This window comes from Gymnodraco acuticeps, unplaced genomic scaffold (genome assembly GCF_902827175.1).
Source record: "Gymnodraco acuticeps unplaced genomic scaffold, fGymAcu1.1, whole genome shotgun sequence".
NCBI lineage: Eukaryota > Metazoa > Chordata > Actinopteri > Perciformes > Bathydraconidae > Gymnodraco > Gymnodraco acuticeps.
Window position 1 is genome coordinate 1,725,727 of NW_022990055.1, and position 22,167 is coordinate 1,747,893.

A 22,167-nucleotide genomic window follows, 5' to 3' on the forward strand; every position below is an offset into this window, starting at 1 on the left:
GCTGAAGCCTGTTGAATGAAAAATATGCCTTAAGAAAATATGTGGATTCAATTGCTACTGCTAACTTTCTTTCACGATGGCATAATTAGAAGAAAAACAAATATGCAGAAAGTAGTAATAAGTTGACCTAGGAGTTAGGAAGCCAAACCTAAAGGACATTTCTGAGGGTATAAGGGTGCAAACTGGTCAGTTACAATAATGTAACTAGAATAATATAGACATGCTTTCTCAATGTACTTTTGGGCAATTTGCCATGCCGTAAAGCATTTAAGTTTTGTGCTCAAAACAATCTGAAGCACATTAGTACCCAAATGTGATACAAAGACGCTTATTCTAAAGCAACGTGTGGCAGCCTGCTTTTCAGTGACAGTCTCGTTGTATTACAGTATTTATAGAACATCTAATTGTGTATGAGGATTCTGTTGGATACACTTAAAGCCTCAAGGTGGGTCAAAGCTGATGAAACTTCAGAGGCTGGGCAATGGCAAACAAGTCAAGACATAAATAAATGCAAAAACATGACTTGAATCTGGTTTATTCAGATGCATCAAACTGAGGAGAAGATCCACATTTATTGACTCAATTTTTACTTTGCTCGAGGAATGTCCAACTGGGGTGGCAAAAGACCCAGGATGAGCTGCAGTTCCTTGTATGTTCAGTGAAGAATCTGAGCAATCCGCATGCATAATGTGCATGCTGTTAGCTAGGCTGAAATACAATCTGTAAAGTTGTACTATTTGTGGCTGGTAAAACAAGTTAAAATGTGTTTAAATGAAGTTGTGCGGTTTGTATCGGTTTGATTAAAATTCAAATGTGTTCTTTAAACAAAAAAGTCCTTTTAGTTCATGCAAATGTATTCTTCTTCTTCTATTTTGTGTCAGTAAAAAATCCCCCATAGCAGTTCAAGGGAGCAGTTGTCTTAAACATTTGTAAGGTTGTTCAAGGAATAAGTCCATTTACGAGTGGTTTTTGTGTCATTCTTCTTTGCTTTTATTGATTGATGTAGTTATGTAGCACATACCAGTACCAATACTTCTTAGGATTGCACAAAAGAGAAATCTTGGTTAAAATTCAATGATCTGAAATGATACCTCTTGAAAGCATTTTCATTGATGCAGTGAGTTGCTCTCAAATGATAGCTACATGTACCAGGGGTCCATACATCTTACTCTACCATGTCTGTGTTTTCTTAGATAATGTCATTGTCTACGTTTGTCTCTTTTAGCAGAAACTGACAGCTTTATCCAGGAGGACTAAGAACAAACCAGAAGCATTGTGTAACTTTGATCATATTGATGATTGATAAAGGATACTCAGGGTGTCCGCGGGGTCTTAAAAAGTATTATAAGTTGATAAATCAATTTAGCGAAAATTAAGGCTATTAAAAAGTATTAAACGGCATTTTCCAAGGTATTACATTTTGTAGCTTGTTTTCAATTGGTATATAAATGGTCCAAAGAGGTTGTGTTCTACAGTTTGCCTGAATGTAATCATTGCGTAGGTGTGTAGTGTGATTCTGTGTAGTTTATTTATGGCATCCCGTTGGGTTTGACTTCATCTGAACAGGACATCGCGCGCTCACTGCTTGATAGCGCGCAGCTCCGTTTACGCCGGTTGTTAAACATCGTTATGGGGAAATGCAAGTCTGCGTCCACATGGTTGGAAGATAAGGAGAAAGGACAATCAATACTGTATATAGTAAATGTGAGGTAAAGTGTGTCGCCATGGTAACCGGTTAAAACTCGAAGTGGCGATGAGGTCTTAAAATGTATGGAAAGGGTCTTAAAAAAGGTCTTAAAAGGAATTACATTGGACTTCAGGATTCCTGCATATACCCTGATACTGTATGTAGCATTACGTAGACATCAAGAGACTCACCTGTTCTGTCTGACAGTGGTGGTAGAAGGCATAGAAGTATGTCGGTGATCCAAAGCTGGAGTGCAGGTCAGCTGTGGCAACAGCTGGCGCCACCCACTGGTGGTCGGTGAAAAGGGCCAGCAGTGTTTTCCTGCGGGTCTCTGGGTTGTGCCTGTCGGCCCAGTCTGTGTACATGAACTTGATGGTCTCTCTGAGGATGTCTTTACCCTCTGGGTAGCCATAAAGGTCATCCACAAAACTGGACACGGCGTAGTCAAAGTCGTTTGCCTGAACGCCGTTTTCGTTGTCCACGATAAGCTCCACGAACTTAAGGCCCTCGCCCTGGTTCACTCCCAGCATAATATCATAGTTCAGGAACTCACCTGGAAAGAGATGGTGCAGATGGTAGTGAAACAGAATAAATATAGGATAAAGATATTGTTGAACATTTATGACTATTAAAGGTGCAATGGGAATATCTCGTAAGATTCACGTCTCATCCTAGCCACTCCAAAGAAAGAGAGGGCAGTGTTTCACAAAGAACATTCCAAATGTTCCACAAATCTGAGAGACAGCCCAAAAAAATGCTCTCTTAAAACCATGTATGGCTTGAACTTTGTGTGTTCACTTTGGCAGTGGGAGCTGCACTATAGGACTGATTTGCTGGGATGAGACGTGAAGCGGCTTCGGGGACCGAGCTTCAGTTAGCAGCTGTGGCAGCTTGGACTCGGCACTCGAAGCACTGGGAGTCACATGGGCCGGGCAAGTGCTGAGTCTAATTTGTGTTACAACAGCAAAATAAACTTTGATGATCCAGCGGAATGAGAACCAAGAGCCAAGGGAGCTCTGGCTGAAAATGAGCTAACTGCTAAAAAAAGCTCTATACCCGAAACAAACCATACAACTTGCAGGAATCATGTGTTTTATATTAAATGGGAAAAGCTGTTTTTTTAATGGACTGAGGGCAGACTGGACGCTACAGTGACTCACTATTGCCTCTAGAGGAACAAGTGGTATTACAAGAAAGGTCGGGCCTGGGCTAGGGAGTTAGCATGCAAACTTCAGTAGATATTTCTGCAACACAATACATCCATGTCTTTGACATAACATCTCTATTATACCCCCTTTATAATCTGTTGATAATGTTCATTGTTCAATGTTTTATCTTACACATTGCACTTCCAAACAAAGGGAATTGATACCTTGCTCCATGAGTATCTGCGGGTCATCAGGTATAACATCTCCATCAATGACAGGTCCAAAGGCAATGTGGTAGCGAGCCGGCTGGATGTCTTGATCCACCAGCTCTTTGTAATGTTTTCTCTGCAGGCAGCTCACAAGCTCCACAGTGTCCTCCAGGTTACAGCCCACCTTACGGGCCAGCATCCGGGCGTACTTGGCTGGCTGAAAGCTGACCGCCCAGCTGGACAGAGCCGTGCCACTCATGGCGATGGCCCTCTGGAACAGTCCTGGAGACAAAAACAGCATCTATAATTATCCTAAAATCAGGCAGGACATCGAGGTGAGGAAAGTAAGGTTCAGGGACCAAACACTCCCTCTAAAGATGCCAGCATTTCTTTTATTACCTGGGTAGACTAAATATGCAAAATTAATCTATCATCTTTATCTTGAAAAGTTAAGGATGGTTATTATCTGTTTTCTAAAAACTCATCAATGAGCACTGGGTGACAGGTTGATGAATACAACCACTGTAAGTCAGAGTAGTTTTAACATAGCTGTGCCTTACAACTGTGATAAAAACCAACGTCTATATGTTTAAATGTCAATTGTAATAATAAGAGAAACAGACTAAATAATAATAACTTTTACCAACCTCATGTCTGCTTCATATATTTATGCAAACATGAGCATATTGGTCGTTCGGAAGATGGCCTCTATCAAAGCTGGATTTTTATTAAGATTATTATGAGATAAAGAAATAATTACGGATCAAATTACATCATTACATGAATTATTATTCAGATCAGATTTTTGAAGTGTGTGTCTCCCTGCCTTTAGAGACAACTCGTTCTAGTTAGTCATGGGTCATCTACTACACCATGCTTGGTAGGAAATGTTTATTTCACTTCTGGAGAGTTTTTCTTTGGTATCAGTTTGCTTGGCCAGGTGGCCAATGATGTCATCATCACGATTGTTGTGGAGTTATAGTCAAATACAGGAGCAGCCAGAAAATGAGAAAACAATGGCTCCAATGAAGACCAAAAAAACAGCATCTGCCAAACGATTGAGTTTCCTCTGCACTAAGCCCTCATGGTCACAGAGCACGGCATGCATACTTAAATAGACACAAAGGTCCCAACGTTAATTCCCTGGTAAGTTGTGATTCTTTTTTTACCTTTGGTGGAGTTGCTCCAGCGGTTTCCCTCGGAGTAGTGAGACAGAGTGAGCAGGTTGACACAGGAAGCTCCGGCGCCAGAGCCAAACACGGTGATACGTAACGGGTCGCCGCCGAAGGCTGCAATGTTTTCACTGGTCCAACGCAGAGCCTGGATCTGGTCCAGCAAACCGTAATTCCCCTTAGCTGCCTGGTCACCTGTACTCAGGAAGCCTGCATGAGAGGACACAGAAGAGAGGGGGTGTTAGGAGTCTTATCCTTCTTTTTGTTAGTAATAGCAATAATATTACTTTACACAACTACAACCAACATACGTGTATAAAAATGTAATAGCAAGAGCAATATCCTTTATTTTAAAACGTTGTACTGTCATAATGCAATAGCTTTGTGTTGGCAATACAAATCTATTGTCCCATGTTCTTCCTAAAAGTTCTACCTGCAATATACTTAAGACATAAAATAGTGCAAGTGAATGAAAATTGAGCAAGTGAAGAAAATCATAAATATTGTGTCTGCTGATTTGGTACAATGTATTAACAAAACACTTCTCAAATGAACAAAGTACAGGGCTTCCTGTTTGTGAAATAGTAAACCAGTATTGTTGTGCCGTAATAAGCCATACACGAGTTAACATAGAAATATACAAAAGATATTAAGTTTAAAGCAAATAATTAATGTTAGAAAAAATACTCTAATAAGGTATGAGCATACATCACAAGTGAACTATTTCATCCTCATTTGTCTAAAATAAAATAAATACAATGTTTGTTTTTTTATCATTGCTGAAATGTAACTTAAATATAGCCACAGTGAAATTGTTAAAAGATGATTATTGTATATGCAAATAGCTGTTAACCTTTTTGTGATGTCGTGATCTGTAATTATCAGAAGCAGTTTTGAGTTTGCCTCGACATTTTTATCACAAGACCAACATTGACAAATAAGCAATAATCAGACTAAAGAAATGTTAAAAAGCACCAAAAAATCACTTGAAATGGATTTTCAGACACGTTTCACAAAGAGTGAAATCATTTGAAGAGCTTTTATTTTTCTCAAAAGAAATATATTGTATTCATACTGTAGGTCTGTTGGGGTTCATCTGTTTATTTCCACTTATTTTCTCTTTCATCTCCATGATTAAAATAAAATAAACAAACATCTCTTTTCGGATCATCCAACCATAACTGTCTGTAGATAACGAGACATATTTCTCTCTTGTACAAACCAACAAGCCTGGATGTTAGATAATTTGCTGCAATAAAACAAGAGTTATTGCCCCGTAGAGCCACTTAGAGTGGGGATACGCTGAATATAACACAGGCAGGCTCGTTTGGGAGAGAATCTCATTTAACACTATGATCCAGCCTCAAATAGAACTTGCTGTAGGAGGATGATGACAAGTCAAGTGTCATGAAAACAGTTCTTTGTTTATTCCAAGTTAAATGGATTTGTATTGTCTAAACCAAGTGTACTGTAGAACAAATGGATAACTTTCAAAATCCTCTCAGTTGGCCCACACAAATCAGATGTTTTATATTTTCAGAGACCGAAAATGTTTTTATGAAGATAAATAATTACAGTTCTGCAATAACTCAGCCATTGTTGTCCTGCTCTGCATCTAACTAACACATATTCATTTAAAGTAACAATCCCTGATGGAAAATGCTTCATCATGTATTGTAAAAGAATATTGTGTTTTTTAAATAGAGATGCTTTGACGTGAAACATTTTTGTTATTTGCAGATTTCTTATCGGCTGTAATTCCTTTATAATAGACCACTGCTATGAATAACAGGCTATTGGATGCAGTTAGATCAGCAAACGAATAGCAGACAATTTGTTTAGATTAAAACAATGAAATCATTTTCAATAGATCCGCTTGTATTTGTATCTAACTAATACACATTTTAAATTAATACTTTATATGGAATTGTTGATTTAGTATGTAGCCGTGTTATCAGCAGGATAATGTACAGCAGGCTGGTCATGAGGTGTTCAAGTTCTGTTCAGCGTGGTTATTTTCACAGAAAGGCCTTCCTGTACAATACACTTACTTTTGGTTTATCACAACCATCCTATTTGTGTTTTGGCAACATTTGTATTGTTACAGCTCAACAAAGTAACATGGCAAGAGCAATGTCAGATTGGGACAATAACAGGAGTATGTGTAAAAAAGCCATAAACAAATTGCCAGTTTACTGTATTAAAGCAAATGTAGTTTTCCATTTTTTGACAGGATTGCTGATGACCCAAAACTACACAACAGACAGTTTGGGTAATCATTTTGGTATCTTAGTTTCCTTTTCCAAATGAGTTTGATAGTTTGTTTCAAATCTGTGACCTTGTGTTTCTTCACCCCAATATGTTTTGTTTGCAATGAACTTAGGGGGGAAACACGTTACACTGCAACATAGGAATGAAGTAAGTAATAGAAAGGCAGCTATTCATTGATGCTCGAAACTGTGGTCTTTGCAAGGGCTCGTAAAATATGTCAAAAACAAAACCACTTCCCCTCCATCCTAGCATCCGTCTAACTCCACTTCCATCTTTACCTCCCCCATCCAATTAAACCTGTGAGGAACTCCCGCTCAATTCAGTTGCATAGATATCCAATGGTAGCGAGATATGAATGTTTTAATAAGACAAGGATCCTAGAATATACCCACAAGGGATCTCCTGTCTTTTAGAGCCATTTCACATCCAACACCCACCCCCACTACTGCCACGATCACCTCCTCCCCCTCCTTCTGATCCATGCTAAAAGCTCCATTACTTCCTACAGGCGTCCAGGGAGTCGCCCGACCCACCCGCCCACCAACCCCTCCCATGAACCTCCACGCATATTTCCTCCCCTGTCATCTTTCATGTTCTCGCATCGTCCCAATGTGCGGTTAAATGGAGTGTTCATTGTAAGCCATTGTCAGTCAACACTACACTTCATTTCCAAAGGGATGCATTCAGGCCACACGGATACAGACCGGAGTAATGCTTCTGAGCAAGTACATGAATGGGCCCATCATTTCTCTGTGAATAAACGTACACTGCATGGTGAGCCATCATGAAAGAATGCTCACCGCTTCAAATGATAGATAGATTTGTGGTGGTACGGCCCTACTCTACTTTGTATGTGGCTCAGAAGGTCGTAAGCATCTATTGGTTAAGGTCGATCACTGCCAGGGGTGTGAACATATTGAGGCGACGACCTCTAGTGGCCGTAGTAATTATGACGGGAACAAAGAATAAGTGAGTAGAAGAAGCAACAAGTCCATAAGGTGATCTATTACCAGATGTACGTAGCTGTTTCTCAATCTTTCTGAATAGAGTTGTTGTGTGTTACAGTAACTTTGGCACATTTGTGTGGAAGATCGGCACTACTCCGAAATACTGTACTATTACCTCGGACTCTTACCTAACTCCCTCTTGCAAAACTGCATAACTGGAGTTACACTCAAGAAATTCCAGGCAATGTAAGTTCACATTTGGAAATCGCACTTGTTAACGCACTTGACTGTTTATGGCTATTTATGCCTCCATTAATAAAACAATTCAAAACAAGTACAAACAAATCTTATATTTGTGGTGAATTGATCTGTATTCTCATGTGATCTTTATAGGCAGGAAGGAATTCTCAACTCACTTGACCTAACTTACCTATTTTAAGTATTTTTTTAAGTTAGCATTAATGCATAAAGTTATGTATACATAATGACTTTTAGACATTACCTCAATCACATAACAAACTATGATCTTTTCCCTAAACATTACCTATTTCTTTTCAATTAACAATTTTAAACACGTGTTTAATAATGCTGCCGTCACACAACAAAAGTGGACAGGATTTTCATTATGATAACAGAAAATAACGTGCATTTATATTGCATATTACGGTACATAAGGATTTAGATTAATATGACCATTATGAGATATATTTATGCACAATTGCATATTATAACTACATCATTATAGTAACCAGAAGGTCTCTATTCATAAATGACAGAGATAAAAAGACTCCTAAGAATGGTTCTTAAGTTAAAGTAAAACTTATGCAATGGGTTATTAATTCATGGAAATATAGATTATTTTTAATTCATGTCTTGTAATAATTATGCCAAATGTAGAGCATACAAATGCAGAGGCAAATGTATTCTGTCATGATGTCATCAGTTCACAAGTAGCATCCCGCTCTAAATATGCACACATGCACGACACATGCATACTTCAAACAGTATGTGCAGACTCCCCACATAAACAAATATGGTACATTTTCCTACGCGCACGCACGCACGCATGCACAAACAAACACACACACACACACACACACACACACACACACACACACACACACACACACACAATCTAACTGACACCCACAGACTGCACGCCCCCCTCCTAATGTTTAATTGAGTTCAGTCCTTTTGTATTCCCTTTCCACCGACTTGTTTATTTATTTGTGTATTCCTTGATCAAAGCCTAATCGCGTGGAAGCGACGGCGGCCATGTACAAGAAAGACTTTAATTGATTCAATTTAGCTGCAGTGCAAAGATGGGCTGGCAATCACAAAGAGCGAGGCAGGAGGAATGATTAGTTCTCCGACAGAGAAGGGGCAGCAGGACAGGGCTCCCCCTCCCCTCACACACACACTCACACACACACACACACACACACACACACACACACACACACACACACACACACACACACACACACACCCATACACACACGCAAGAGCAACACATCTGCATTCGCTTATGCATATGAAAATGGAATTTAAATATCTAAAGACTTAATAATAATGTTATTTCTTTACTTTTTTCTATTCTTATTCTCACTTGATTCTAGTCTTAGGTAATGTTTGAGCTAAGCCTGGTTTAGCAAAAACATTTAAGACTGACTTTATTTAACATTACATTGCATTACATTGCATTTAGCTGACGCTTTTATCCAAAGCGACTTACAATAAGTACATTCGACCAGGAAGACACAACCTTGAAGAAAACAGAATCATATAAGTACATCAGGTTTCATAGAGCCAAACATTTCAAGTGCTACTCAACTGGCTTTAGGTAATCCAGTCCTTTATTAGTATGTAAGTGCTTTGTTAATAGTTCTATCGCTCGAAGTGGAGTCAAAAGAGATGAGTTTTCAGTCTGCGCCGGAAGATGTGCAAGCTATCTGCTGTCCTGATGTCAATGGGGAGCTCATTCCACCATCTTGGAGCCAGGATATTTTACTTTTAGATTAATTCACCTTAGGTAATTTGACATACAAAAAAAGACTGATCCAAGAGAATACAATTAAAATATAGAATACAAATGTTGTATGTTGCTGTATTTAGTGTGTTGGAGAGAAACTCCATCTGGTGAGATGTTAGTCTTTGCAGACCATGCACACAAATCAATAAAACACACTACGGGAAAACCCCCAGAAAAAGCATAAAAGGGCCTCTTTTTAAACTCGCAGTTTTAAACCCACTTGCACATGATGGGTCCTGCTCTGTTAGCCTTAGTAATGCAGCAGTATAGAATAGATGATTTACAGATTTGCTGACACTGTGTTCTTAACAGTGAGTGGATGTGGTAGTAAAGCTGCCGTGGATGATAAGATACTACCTACATACATGGAGTCATCCGACTACTGCACACACTCAGCCTCCTTCATGTGAAACACACATTTCATTTGAAATACCTCCAGGTTTGAGATGGCACCTTAATGAAGGACACCCCATCACGGTACACCGACATCCTCTACGTCCATTGCTTCACAGTTATGATTATCATAATGGCTATCAGCCTAGGCAGGTATCCAAGAGAGCAGTATGAGAAGTAGCAAGCTAATAAAAGCAAAGAAATGGTCGAATTACTGCAAGCATTATATAGAAATATGGCAGGTAGAACTGAAGCAACTAATGAAGCTCAGTGCAAGTTCATCCAGGAAGACCGTCTTTATATCCTGTCATTTACATTTTCCTACTTACTACGCTCACCCCTACCAATCAGCCATAGGGGTTCAATCAGCTAAACCTATCACTTTTGTCACTATTCCCACAAGCCAATCATAGCGCATCGTTAAACATTTAAATCTGCGCTCTCCCCTCCTCACAGCTGTCATTGCAGGTGACTCGACGCAGCCCTCCTTACACCTCCGTATTCACGCTAAAAGCACTCCTCTTCAGACCGACCTCCATCAATCCCTCCATGCCTCCACCAACACCAGTGTCCAGACCCCAGGGGGGGTTTATCAAACATCACACGTTTTAAACACATTCAAGGTTAACTCAAATATAATACTCTGACTTCTTGATGCATTTAAATGAGAAGATTATGTGATTCAACACTGTGGGGAAGCTATTAACACTTGTATTGCTAATTTCATTTCCTCACCTCCTACCTTGTTTGATACATGATTTTACGGAGAGCAATTATAAAAACAAAATACATTTGAAAATGAGTTTACAAAATGCATGACATAAGGTTTCTGTATTGCACATTTTGAGCCCTTCATATATTGGAGATTACAATTAGAGGGTTAAATCTCTTCAACAATGAACTTCATTGCAATAACTTTGTTTAATTCGTACTATGAGATTTATGGAGAATTCTTTTTTGTTACGCAGTTTGAAATTATTTATCATGAAGTTGGTAGTTTTACATTTACTTTCTGCCCGCTCGGTTCAACTTACTTTGTTTTCTCCTGCCTTGTATGTATATTAAATGAAGATTTAGAGGAGAAAGAATACAAAAGTATACCTAAACATGCCACTTCATTTTACGCTTGATGCCATTCACATAGATAACATAAGGACTCAGTCTTTGGCCACATGCTGCGACTGTTTTACCCCATGAGGCCCGACACACTCCACTCCCCCCCTGCGTGGGATAGATCCTGTGTGTGTGTGTGGTGTGTGTGTGTGTGTGTGTGTGTGTGTGTGTGTGTGTGTGTGTATGTGTGTGTGTGTGTGTGTGTGTGTGTGTGTGTGTGTGTGTGTGTGTGTGTGTGTGTGTGTGTGGGTGTGTGTGTGTGTGTGTGTGTGTGCGTGTGTGTGTGTGTGTGTAAGTAAGGTCCGTCATCACTGAGGCTGCGATACGACAGCTCGGCCTCTAAGCTCCCCGGATGACAACATTAAGGTGAAACTCTGATCCAAGAATCCAGCTTTGATCCCCACTATCTCTGCCCAACCAGGGAGAAGCGCCATACCAAGAAAAATATGGAATTGTTTCTCTTTCTCTGCACACGTCTATTTTTCACAGTCATGGTCTGTGTAACATAATCCTCTCTCTGTTCTCCCTCTCCTTCACTATCTGTCCTTTTGACTCTTTAAGACACACAGCATGAGAACGAAGAGCAGTAGAAAAAGGAAACCGTGACACTGAAGCAGGTAAACTGTAGCAGCAGACTCAGCTTATTACAAGTCAGAGAAATCAAAATGAATTCACAAAGTAAAGCAAAGAGGATGTTAGAGAGGGAGATACAGAGGATGAGTTTGACAAACTAAGACAGGGAGAAAGAGATAGTGGGAGAGAAACAGAAGTACAGGTAATGGACATAAGAGACAATGCTAAAAGAATTTCTGAAAATGTTTTGCCGGACTACTATTGTGTGTTCCAAAGGATCAATGATTCACTGTGTGGATATCTTTTCCACATTTAGAATTCAAATTCAGTGTGTTAAACATACATTTATCACAAGTCGATATTCCCCCAAGGTATAAATGTTGTTTATGAAATGTATGTGGCTGGTTGCTAACCTACTAACCTACTAACCTACTTACAGAACCACACTAAAATAAACAACTCCTCAAGCGACGCAACTTCTGGTCCAGGCTCTCGTCACCTCACGCCTAGACTACTGCAACTCCCTCCTGGCTGGTCTACCTGCATGTGCCATCCGACCTCTGCAGCTCATCCAGAATGCAGCGGCTCGTCTGGTCTTCAACCTTCCTAAATGTTCCCACACCACTCCGCTCCTCCGCTCGCTTCACTGGCTTCCGGTAACTGCTAGAATCCACTTCAAGACACTGGTACTTGCGTACCATGCTGCGAATGGATCTGGCCCTTCCTACATCCAGGACATGGTTAAACTGTACACCCCAGCACGTGCACTCCGCTCTGCATCAGCCAAACGGCTCGCTGCACCCTCGCTGCGAGGGGGACCCAAGTTCCCATCAGCAAAAACACGTGGGTTTGCTATCCTGGCTCCAAGAGGGTGGAATGAGCTCCCCATTGACATCAGGACAGCAGAAAGCTTACACATCTTCCGGGGGAGACTGAAAACTCATCTCTTTCGACTCCACTTCGAGCGATAGAATTACTAACAAAGAACTGCTAACAGAGCACTTATATACTAATAAAGGACTGGCTTATTTATAGCCAGTTGAGTAGCACTTGAAATGTTTGGCTCTATGAAACCTGATGTACTTATATGATTCTGTTTTCCTCAAGTTTGTATCTTCTTGGTCAAACGCACTTATTGTAAGTCGCTTTGGATAAAAGCGTCAGCTAAATGCGATGTAATGTAATTTTTGCCTCAACTGATATCTATAGATGTAAAGTAGAAGTAGAAAAAGTTGAAAATACAATAAAATACATGTATTGTAGCTACGATTTCTCCCTTTATCTGTTATAAATGTCTTTTCTGTATGATTTCAGTCATATGTTATAGTCAAGATCGCCAAATCCAGTCCAGGTAACCTATTTCACATACTGTACTGTATGTGTGTAATATTTATATAGGATCGCTGGTCTTGTCATGAAACTGCAATGAAATGGCACCAGGGGAAGCAGCTATCACATCTTAGCACACGTAACTGACGCTCCTGCTCCCTCAACATGTTGAGCTAGTAGCAAATGTGAGACAGAAGATATATTTGTCCAGAAGGACAGGTGACAGCACTTATTTTTAAAGTTAAGGCCATTATATATGTAATTTGTTTTAAATAGGTATTAATAGTGGAACTGAATTGAAGAATTACACTAACATTGGAATACCGGGTGCCAAATGCGGCCCGCGTGCCATTTTGAATCGGCCCTCTGCAAATTCAAAAAGTATAATGAAATATGGCCCACAAATGAAACTTGTGCTTTTCTGATATTGTACTTCTTAAATATATATTTAAAAATATATTACAAAGTAGTATTCATGTGTTAATAAGCCCACCTTTAAAATACATTCAGTCAATTCATGTTGAAAACATTTTCTAACAAAACTTAGTTGATAAAAAATGCCCAATAACTTATTTACATAACAAGCTTGAAATAGAGCCTTCATGTTTCCACTTAATCACTCTGAGGCTTCTGTTTTAAGGGATGAGTTTCCAACAAGATAAATGAAACCCTAGAGAGTTGCGATGTAGGCGTTTTTTTTCTTAAAGCATATTCATGTATCAAGCCTAATTTACCTACATTTTGCTAGCTTAACTTACGAGGCAATATACCTCTATAAGTGGCCCAGCCCTTCGTATATTTTTCTGTATGTGGCCCTCTGTGAAAAAAGTTTGGACACCCCTAGCCTAGCTCTATGGGGTTCTTATGTGTATATCTGGCTCTGAAACTAGCCATACATTGACCTCACTGATCTACCGTCCTCCTCCCCCCCCCCTCCCGCAGTACAGTATGTAGTTATCTGCTTAAAACAAATGCAGCTCCAAATGTTTAAAGTGGCTCAGCAACGCTCCATCCATATCTGCTCCCTCGGCACCACACCCCGAAGACAACAGCTCGCCGAGGGCAACCAGCTGGGGAATATGCTGATGAGGCACAACGCATTCCTCACAGTATAATGAATACCGAGCTACGGATATTCACTCATTCAACCTTTATTTAGACAGCACTGGGGACAAACACGGAGCACATTCTCCTTTTCAGGTGCGCCCCGTTTGCATGGCGACACACATATTAATGAATAACATATGTGACATTATTGTAGAAAAGACAAATGGAAGCCTTTTATGGGTTCACTGTCTCCAAACTGACAATCAGAGCTGTGCAATTGTGTTTGACTGTAATTGTTCACTGCATTTTCGGCCATACGACAATCAATCGAGTCTCAGCAGGTGTTATGTAACAGCTCGGTGTGTGGACATCGTGTGCCTTGTTAAGTGGAGTGGTAAGCAATGAAATGGGGAGAAAAGGAGCAACAAATCCATTGAGGTAAAGGTAGCAAACATTGTCAAGATAGACTATTGTAAAGTGGGTCATAGATTCTGTTGGCAGAAGGCCAAGGTAAACGGGGCAGGAACTCTAAAAAGTGAAGCCAATGTGGAAGAGTTACATTTGAAATAATGCAAGTTTAACACCTTACACGCCTTGCATTCTATCATATGGCCAGCAGGGTACAGATATTATACTAACCCTAAACAAAGCTCCTAATAGTCTGGCATTCTTATAACACTGTTTTGTGTCCCTGTGCATTTTAAATATTCCCCCAAAATAAAATTGGAGAAGCATCTTTTATCCAAAACACTTCCAAATGTTGAAACGCCCTTCTGAGAAATATTCAAATGGAAAACGCTGTAAACATTATACAGTGTAAAACTGAAACGTTGACTTTAATTAAATGTATTATGTCAACACATTTCTCTCTATTAGGTTAGTTGAAAGCAATAATATTAAGTTGAACCTAATTACACTTTTTTACATTTATTTATCCTTTTATTGCATTTTTGTATTGTTTTCTTTTTTACTTTATTGAGTGAATTCTCTTTTGTTAACTTTTTGATTATTTTATTATATTTATCATCTTGCCTATTTCACCTTCTTGGAGTCCTTTATTTATCATTTACACATCCTGCATGTAAGCTTATATATTCAGCCTTATTTTCTGTTTGAAAAGTGCTATATCATTATTATTATAATATCAGGTGGAATATTGCAAATGGCAGAAACACAATTCCAAATGAATGTCAATGTGGTACTGGGTAACCAGCAACACTTCAATCAATGTAAAATATGTTAGTGTATGTTCATGGTTGCAAAAAGCAAGTAAAGAAATAAGTAATTGCATGTTTAAATTATCTTTAAAAACAGGAGAAAATATGCATTCACTTCAAACTAAAGACTGATAAACATCATGTTTTCAAATGGGCAAAGGACAATTCACAGACACAGAAATACACTAAACTAAAAAGGTACAATATCTGAGTCCCCTTCTCTTTGTAGTCTAAAACTAATGTTACTAGCAAGACAACTTATGTGCATGTGTTTGTGAGAGTGTCTGCATTTGCATTTGAAAGGGTCTACTTATCTTCAGCAAGTAAACTGAAGCCAAAGAAGTGAAATATTCATTTAAATAACAGTGTGAGTGTGTGTGTTGTTGAGGGTTATTAAAGATATCAGATCCCCATCATTCAAACTCTGTCATCATAATATTTGCAGCTGACAGTGGGAGAAAGTAAGTGTGTGTGGAGTGTGCTAATGAGGAGCTCATCATGAGGAATACTACAGGAAATATGAAGATATAACAGATCAAAATCAAGCTAAACCAACTTAGTCATTCTGCGTCGGCACAAACACACAGCAGGTGCTGGTTAACATAGCATGTGACAGGCTGTAAGTCAGAGGTGTCTATTACTGTAAATATTTTATGGTAAACGCTGGTCGCCCCCGTTCTCTGCAAGCTAATATTTCAAGTGGCGATATGATGCAACACCTCAGTGTTTAAACACAGTCAATCCATCCATCACCTCGCTTCCTTGTCAATCAAATCTCCTCTCTCTCCGCCTCCTTCTGCTGCGGATCAAATTACACTGTCAACTTCAAAAATGAAATGAGCCGCATTCATATGTCTTGTCCTGCGCAAACCTAACATATTTGCCTATGAGGGGCAGCTGGTATAGATTAGCTCCTTCTGCCGGGGTGAAGGCAGTCAGGGAAAGATTCCTCTGTGTGGCTCTGGTTGTGATTAAACCAATACTCAAACTCTCCCAGCCCGCTGGAGTGAATACATAATAGTCTGTAATTAAGAAAATGCAAAGAAAAAATAAATAATTAGGCCTTGAATGCTGCTACATTATCAAATGTTTTACTCCGGATTTCAATGAAAAGGAAATGACAAAAATAAATAAAAATGTGAAGACTAAATTAACAATCCAACTACTTGACAACAAATGTCTGAATGATTTAATGGAAACAAGCAATTGTGTGCTTTGTTTAAATAAAATAACGTAGGCTATTAGAAAGAGGCAAATAAGACGGACGAGACAAAGCTGTGTAACTTCACTACAGGAAGGAAGGATGTCTTTGTGTGTGCGTGTGTGTGTGTGTGCGTGCGTGCGTGCGTGCGTGCGTGTGTGTGTGTGTGTCTGGACTTGGATGGTATAGCAGCTTCCTTTATTAGCACAGCAACATTATTAGCATCTATGGAGGACTGCACCCCAGAGAGAAGTGAGATAAAACCGAGTGGCAAACAGAGAGAAAGAAAGACGTTTTAGCGAGACAGCAGAGATAGTATAAGACAAAGGGAGGAGTGTGAGCGGTTGATGACAATGTGAGAAAAAGAGTGTAGGAGGTGGTGGAAGAGGAAAAAAAGGAGGCAGGAAGAAAGGAAGAGGGCACTTGGAATGTAAAGTGGCATTTCTGAAAAACATGAACTCTGCATAGGAAGTGAAGTCAAAGATAGCAGTGACACACTCAGGCCCAATCCCAAACCACTCCCTCGACCCTACCCCTCCGTGACGGAGTGAACTCCGTCTGTAGCCACACTGGCAGCTCAACGAGGCTCCTCCTGTCAGATGGAGGGAGTAAATAAAGCAGCAAGCTTTGGGACGGCCTCCCCTCTCTCCGGCAGAAACAGGAAATGCCGTAACTGTATGTAACAACGGTTTCAAATCAGCTTCTCTTAGACAAAAAGTTTAAATGAATAACTCAAATAAAACTCCAACATCTTTCATTGTGTTTCTAAGCTCTTTTAGTTTTAAACCTGATGTTTATAAGCTTCTTAGTTTTTGCATCAGTCTGTAAATATACACAACTTTATAATAAAATGCACACATTTACCTTTTTCTAGACTAAACACAGGTATAAGTTAAAACATATGAGGTTATCATGAGTTTGTTAACATCGCAGTTTATCAGTGGATGTTTGCTGGAACTACTTGTAAACAGCGTGTTTCCTGACGGACACACACAGCGTGACTCCGGTCAGGTAGAGACCGGTCTCAAGTCAGCACCGATGTAGACCAAGCCCCCAGGAAGTGCGCCGGAGTCTGATGAGAATATTCGTGCTGGTCAAACGGCGGTACTACACTTCCTTTAGGTTGCTGGGCCCGGAAACACTTTTTCCCATTGACTTACATTGGGAAAGAGTGGTCTGTAACTCGTTGGATAATTTTTTTAAAACTAAATAAACTACCCAGTATGAACGTTTGTATAGCCCTTATTAAAAACATTCGTTCCTCAAGTTGTAAAAATGTGCTAATAACGTAATTCTGAGAGTTATTTCCCTCGGCATTATGAACGCGCATCGAACCCACGGGACCGCGCCGCCCGGCACGTTCATGTTACGTGTTCAGCACTACATGAGTTTCTCTTTACCCATGGATGCACAATAACAACGGACCATATCGCCTTACTGCCAGCCCACGGAGCTGTAATAATGGATATATTGCACATGTTTGCTGTAATTCATCATTTGTAAAATATTATACTACATGGGCTGTATGATGTAAATCTTGTACCGTAAATGTTGTATTAAATAAAGTTAATATTACCGACGTAGATTAACGTTCCTGTAGCTTCTTATTGCACTTGCAATTGTTTTAGTTACTTGTGGGCTACTTAACATGAATAATCACAGTTACTATCCTTTTACTCCATCACATTTCAAAAAGAAATAGGCTATTGTTATTTTAACTCCACCACAGTAATCCATCATCAGCTTTACTTTTTAGATAACGTTTTAACTCACAATTGATCATAACAGGCTTCAACATATACATTTTGATATATTACCAAGTGGTTTCATGTACAACCCACACAAGTATCATGCTAAATGAAGCTCTGTTGCTTGGATATCACTAGATCCTGATGTCAGCGTAATATAAAAGTACATAACGATTGATGTGTAACTTAGCATAATTTACTAGCTAGCCGCTAGCTGCTAACTGCCGCCTCGTTAATATAAATCCAGTACCATGCTGTCATGAACGCGCGGTGCTGTTACGTGTACGCAAATTCACGTGCTTAATGTGAACGAGCCTTTTGGGCGGCATGGTTAAAGTTGCGCATGCTCTATGAGCGCACATACGGGTACTTCTCAGGCATGCCGGGTAATCTGTGAAGTTTCGCTCTCTCAAAAGTTGGGCCATTTTGTCATCATGCGCCATTGAGCAACTCTCATAGGAATTAATGAGGCCCCGCCTCCCACGCTGTATCCAGTTCTTATTATACATCCATGATGCAGACTCGCTGTTTGAGGGCTTGATAGCCCACTCCCCCTCCACACTCGTTGCTTTGGAACATCCCTCAATATGGCGGACCCTCTGCGTGAACGCGCAAACGGAGGGGTAGGGTGTAGGGGTAGGGTCGGGGCGGTTTGGGAATGGGCCTCAGTCCTGGTGATGGGTAATAAAATAAAGATGGAGGCGAAAAGGTGGACAGTGGCATGGAGAATGAAAGTCACGGAAGAAAGTTATATTAAGATATTTTACAGTATAATACTTGGTGAGGTGTGTTAACTTTTTAACAATTATTTAAACATTTTATTAAAACCATATAGCGCCAGTTAAGAGCATCAAAAGGGCACTGACTCTGTAATGTCAGTTACATTCAAGGTTCAAGGCTTTTATACATATATACTTAGCTACAGTGTAGTTATGACGATGAACATCTTAGGTCCCAGGCTCCACCAACAGTGCAACACAATAAAACATAGCTCTCTTCTAAAGTGTACCAGAAGAAATAAGGTGTATTGAATTAAGCAAGAATCTAACTTAAAATAAACATGTAATTTCCAATATATTGGTCTGTTGTTGACTTCAAATAAAAATCATGACGGAGGCTTGAAATCGTACAACACGTTCATAATATTCAACTTTACCTATATCATTGCTAAATCCATCATCATGTAACTGCTTGTATGGAATGTTGTATTTTGTGAATTTCTTTTATCCCCTGGTAAACACTGAATACTATACTCCTCAGATTTTAGAATGCTGAATAAAAAAAGTATTTTTTTTCAAAGTATTGTCAGCTCCCATCCTAATGCATTCACTTCAGCAGTGGTTTTCAAAAGACATATAGGTCAGACTAACATATCGCAAGATCTTGAGGTGCGCTGGCTTTCAGATATGCAGGTGTTTTATAAGAGCAGCACAAGCCGCTTAGTGCTTTTAGAGAGTGCCACTCAGATGGATTCAGTGCCATGTTGTGTGCATCACCAAGCCACAGCAGAGGAGAGGAGACGGAATATGTGATCTTATATGAGCTGAATAAGATATTAAGGACAAGGGTATTAAATGAGCAAGAGAAGAATTATAAAAGAAGAAAAAAAGGCCATGTACTGAAATTGTCCTCTGCGGTTCCTCTGCTCCCCATCAGCCAAGAGATATCCCTGCACCTCATTTGCATTAATTCAATCTGAATAAAAGCTGTTGAACATCTCAGAGGGAAATCTAAACCACAAGATGACAGAGATGAACCGATATGCACTGAAAGGTAACATCACATTAACTGAAGAGTGGATTTTGTAGACATTTTAGTTGTGTGCATTTAGTTAAATATTTCCACATTATGCAACTGTACCACACAGCTGGTAATTTTATACTACACCTATTTATCTGTCGGATCTTTGACGTTTTATTTTAAAACACATTATCAGAATATTTATTGACATGAAGCTCAGCGCAAGTTCAACCAGGAAGACCGTCTTTACTCATTCATGTATTTCTATCTCCATGTTTCTACTCTCTCTCCTCTCAATAAGTGACCGGGGGTGTCACTCTTCAGCTTAGCCAATCACTTCGCTCTATTCCCAAGAGCCTATCATAGCGTGCCGTCAAACCCTTTAAACTCTGCTCTTTCCCCTCTGACAGCTGTCATTTCAGGTGACTCAACGCAACCCTCCTCCCCCCCTTTTCACCTCCCGTCCCTCCAAATCCAGGGTCAAGCTAAACCACTCCTCCTCAGACCGACCCAACTATCCATTCACCACCACCAGTGTCTAGACCCCGGGGGGTTTTCATTGGATCGGTTCTACCCTCCCGAATGATACTTCCTGCACAACAGGGCCTAATCGCCAAAACTACTGTCACATTCATTTGTGTATCTGCGCATTAAATATGTATCATCACATCAAAACCGTCTCTCCTGATTGAAATATTGTAGGTGATGACACTCCATAACACTAAGTGGAATAAGCTCCAACACAATGACCTCCAATATTGAAACGCTGCATCAGTGTTTCCAATCACAGAATATATACATCAGCATACTGAAAATGACCACTCTGCATCTAGTGTAATAGTGTGACAAATAGAAGTAGTGATACATATAAGGAGTTCTTTATCAAAATATGACTGTTCAGCTGCTCTGGCTAACATTGTCTGTCCCCTGTTTGGCCCTAGCAGGAAGTGCTAGTTGCTTATTGAATTGGTACATTTTAAATTCAGTAGTAGTTTTGCACTTTTTAAGTATTTCAGATCTGATGCTTGCCAACTCCATTGAAATGTACCTGCCTGTTAAGCTGCTAGCTAATGGCTAACATTGTCTGGCTGCTGTTTGGTGCTCGCCTATAGGGCTATTGGCTAATTCTAAGTTTTGTCACTATGTATCATGTGTACTTTAATATATAGTGGATGTAATACTTATAATGACTCTTTAGATATGATGCTTGCCAACTTAATCAAAATAAACCAGCTAATGGCTCAAATATGACTGCTGTTTGGTGCTAGCAATTAGTGCGTAGCGGCAAATTCTGAGTTTTGCCAAAATACTGTTAAATATAGCAGTAACATATATTGACTCTTATACAATGCTTACCAACTCCATCGACTTATATGCCTACATGGCTGTAAAGCTGCTAGCTAATAGCTAACACTATCGGTCTGCTGTTTGGTAGTGTCAGTAGTTGCTTTGTGTCTAAATCTCTAACCCAGTCTCACGGCATTTCGTGGAATAGTCCCGGAATTAATGTAATCTATTGTTTTCCCCTTTTTTTCGTGTCACGCAGAACGATTTTAAAAGCAATGTATTTCTATTGGTAGTATGTTTCGTGCCTGCAGCACGTCTTTTTGTCCGGTCGGGTCTTAGAAGACCGGAAGCTGTGTGGTTCATAAAGACATTTTCTTACTCAATATCAAGCCACGATTATTGTTTTTATTTTAAATCGTATAATGTCGGACTGTTTTTGCCGTCCGTGAGGAAAATAAATGGGGCTCAGAGCCTCAGAAATCTGTATTTTTTGAATCTTTCTTTCCTTCTAATTTGTTATTATTTACATTGCTTTTAAAATCGTTCTGTGTGACACGAAAACAATGGGGAAATCGTGTTGGTGAACACGAATCAATAGATTCATTTTGTGACTATAACACGAAATGTCGTGAGACTGGGTTGAAATCTCAGTGTTGCCACTATGTATTGTGTACTTTAGTTATACCTGAAATGACTCTTTTAAATATGATGCTTGCCAGCTTCATCGACATATACCTGGCTGTTTAGCTGCTAGCTAATGGCTAACATTGTCTGTCTGCTTTATGGTGCTGTGTTCGCACCACACAAACTAACGAGCTGAAAGATGTTTAAAACGTGGGAGTCTCCCTCTCACACTGAAACGCTTTCTATTATCCAATATGCAATTTGCAAAAAATTACAAATAGGGGCAACCAAGGCTGCATCTACCATTGTCCCATTTATTTTTCTATATCTGTCACCTCCCCTCTTGCTCAGTAATTACATTTCATTGGCATGAACACAAAGAACAGTACTGCCAACAGCAACAGGGCAAAAGATCAACGTTTTACATCA

General features: G+C 39.7%; 1 protein-coding gene across 2 annotated transcripts in view; it reads right to left on the reverse strand.

The window, feature by feature from the left end:
• Positions 1-22,167, reverse strand: part of nlgn1 (neuroligin 1) — a 429,109-nt gene that overhangs the window by 8,372 nt on the left and 398,570 nt on the right. For both annotated transcript variants that reach the window (XM_034215987.1, XM_034215986.1), the window contains 3 exons: positions 4,214-4,426; positions 3,060-3,326; positions 1,879-2,240 (listed from right to left, as the gene is read on the reverse strand). In XM_034215987.1, the coding sequence (XP_034071878.1) occupies positions 1,879-2,240; positions 3,060-3,326; positions 4,214-4,426 (842 nt within the window). The remainder of the gene's footprint in view (positions 1-1,878; positions 2,241-3,059; positions 3,327-4,213; positions 4,427-22,167) is intronic.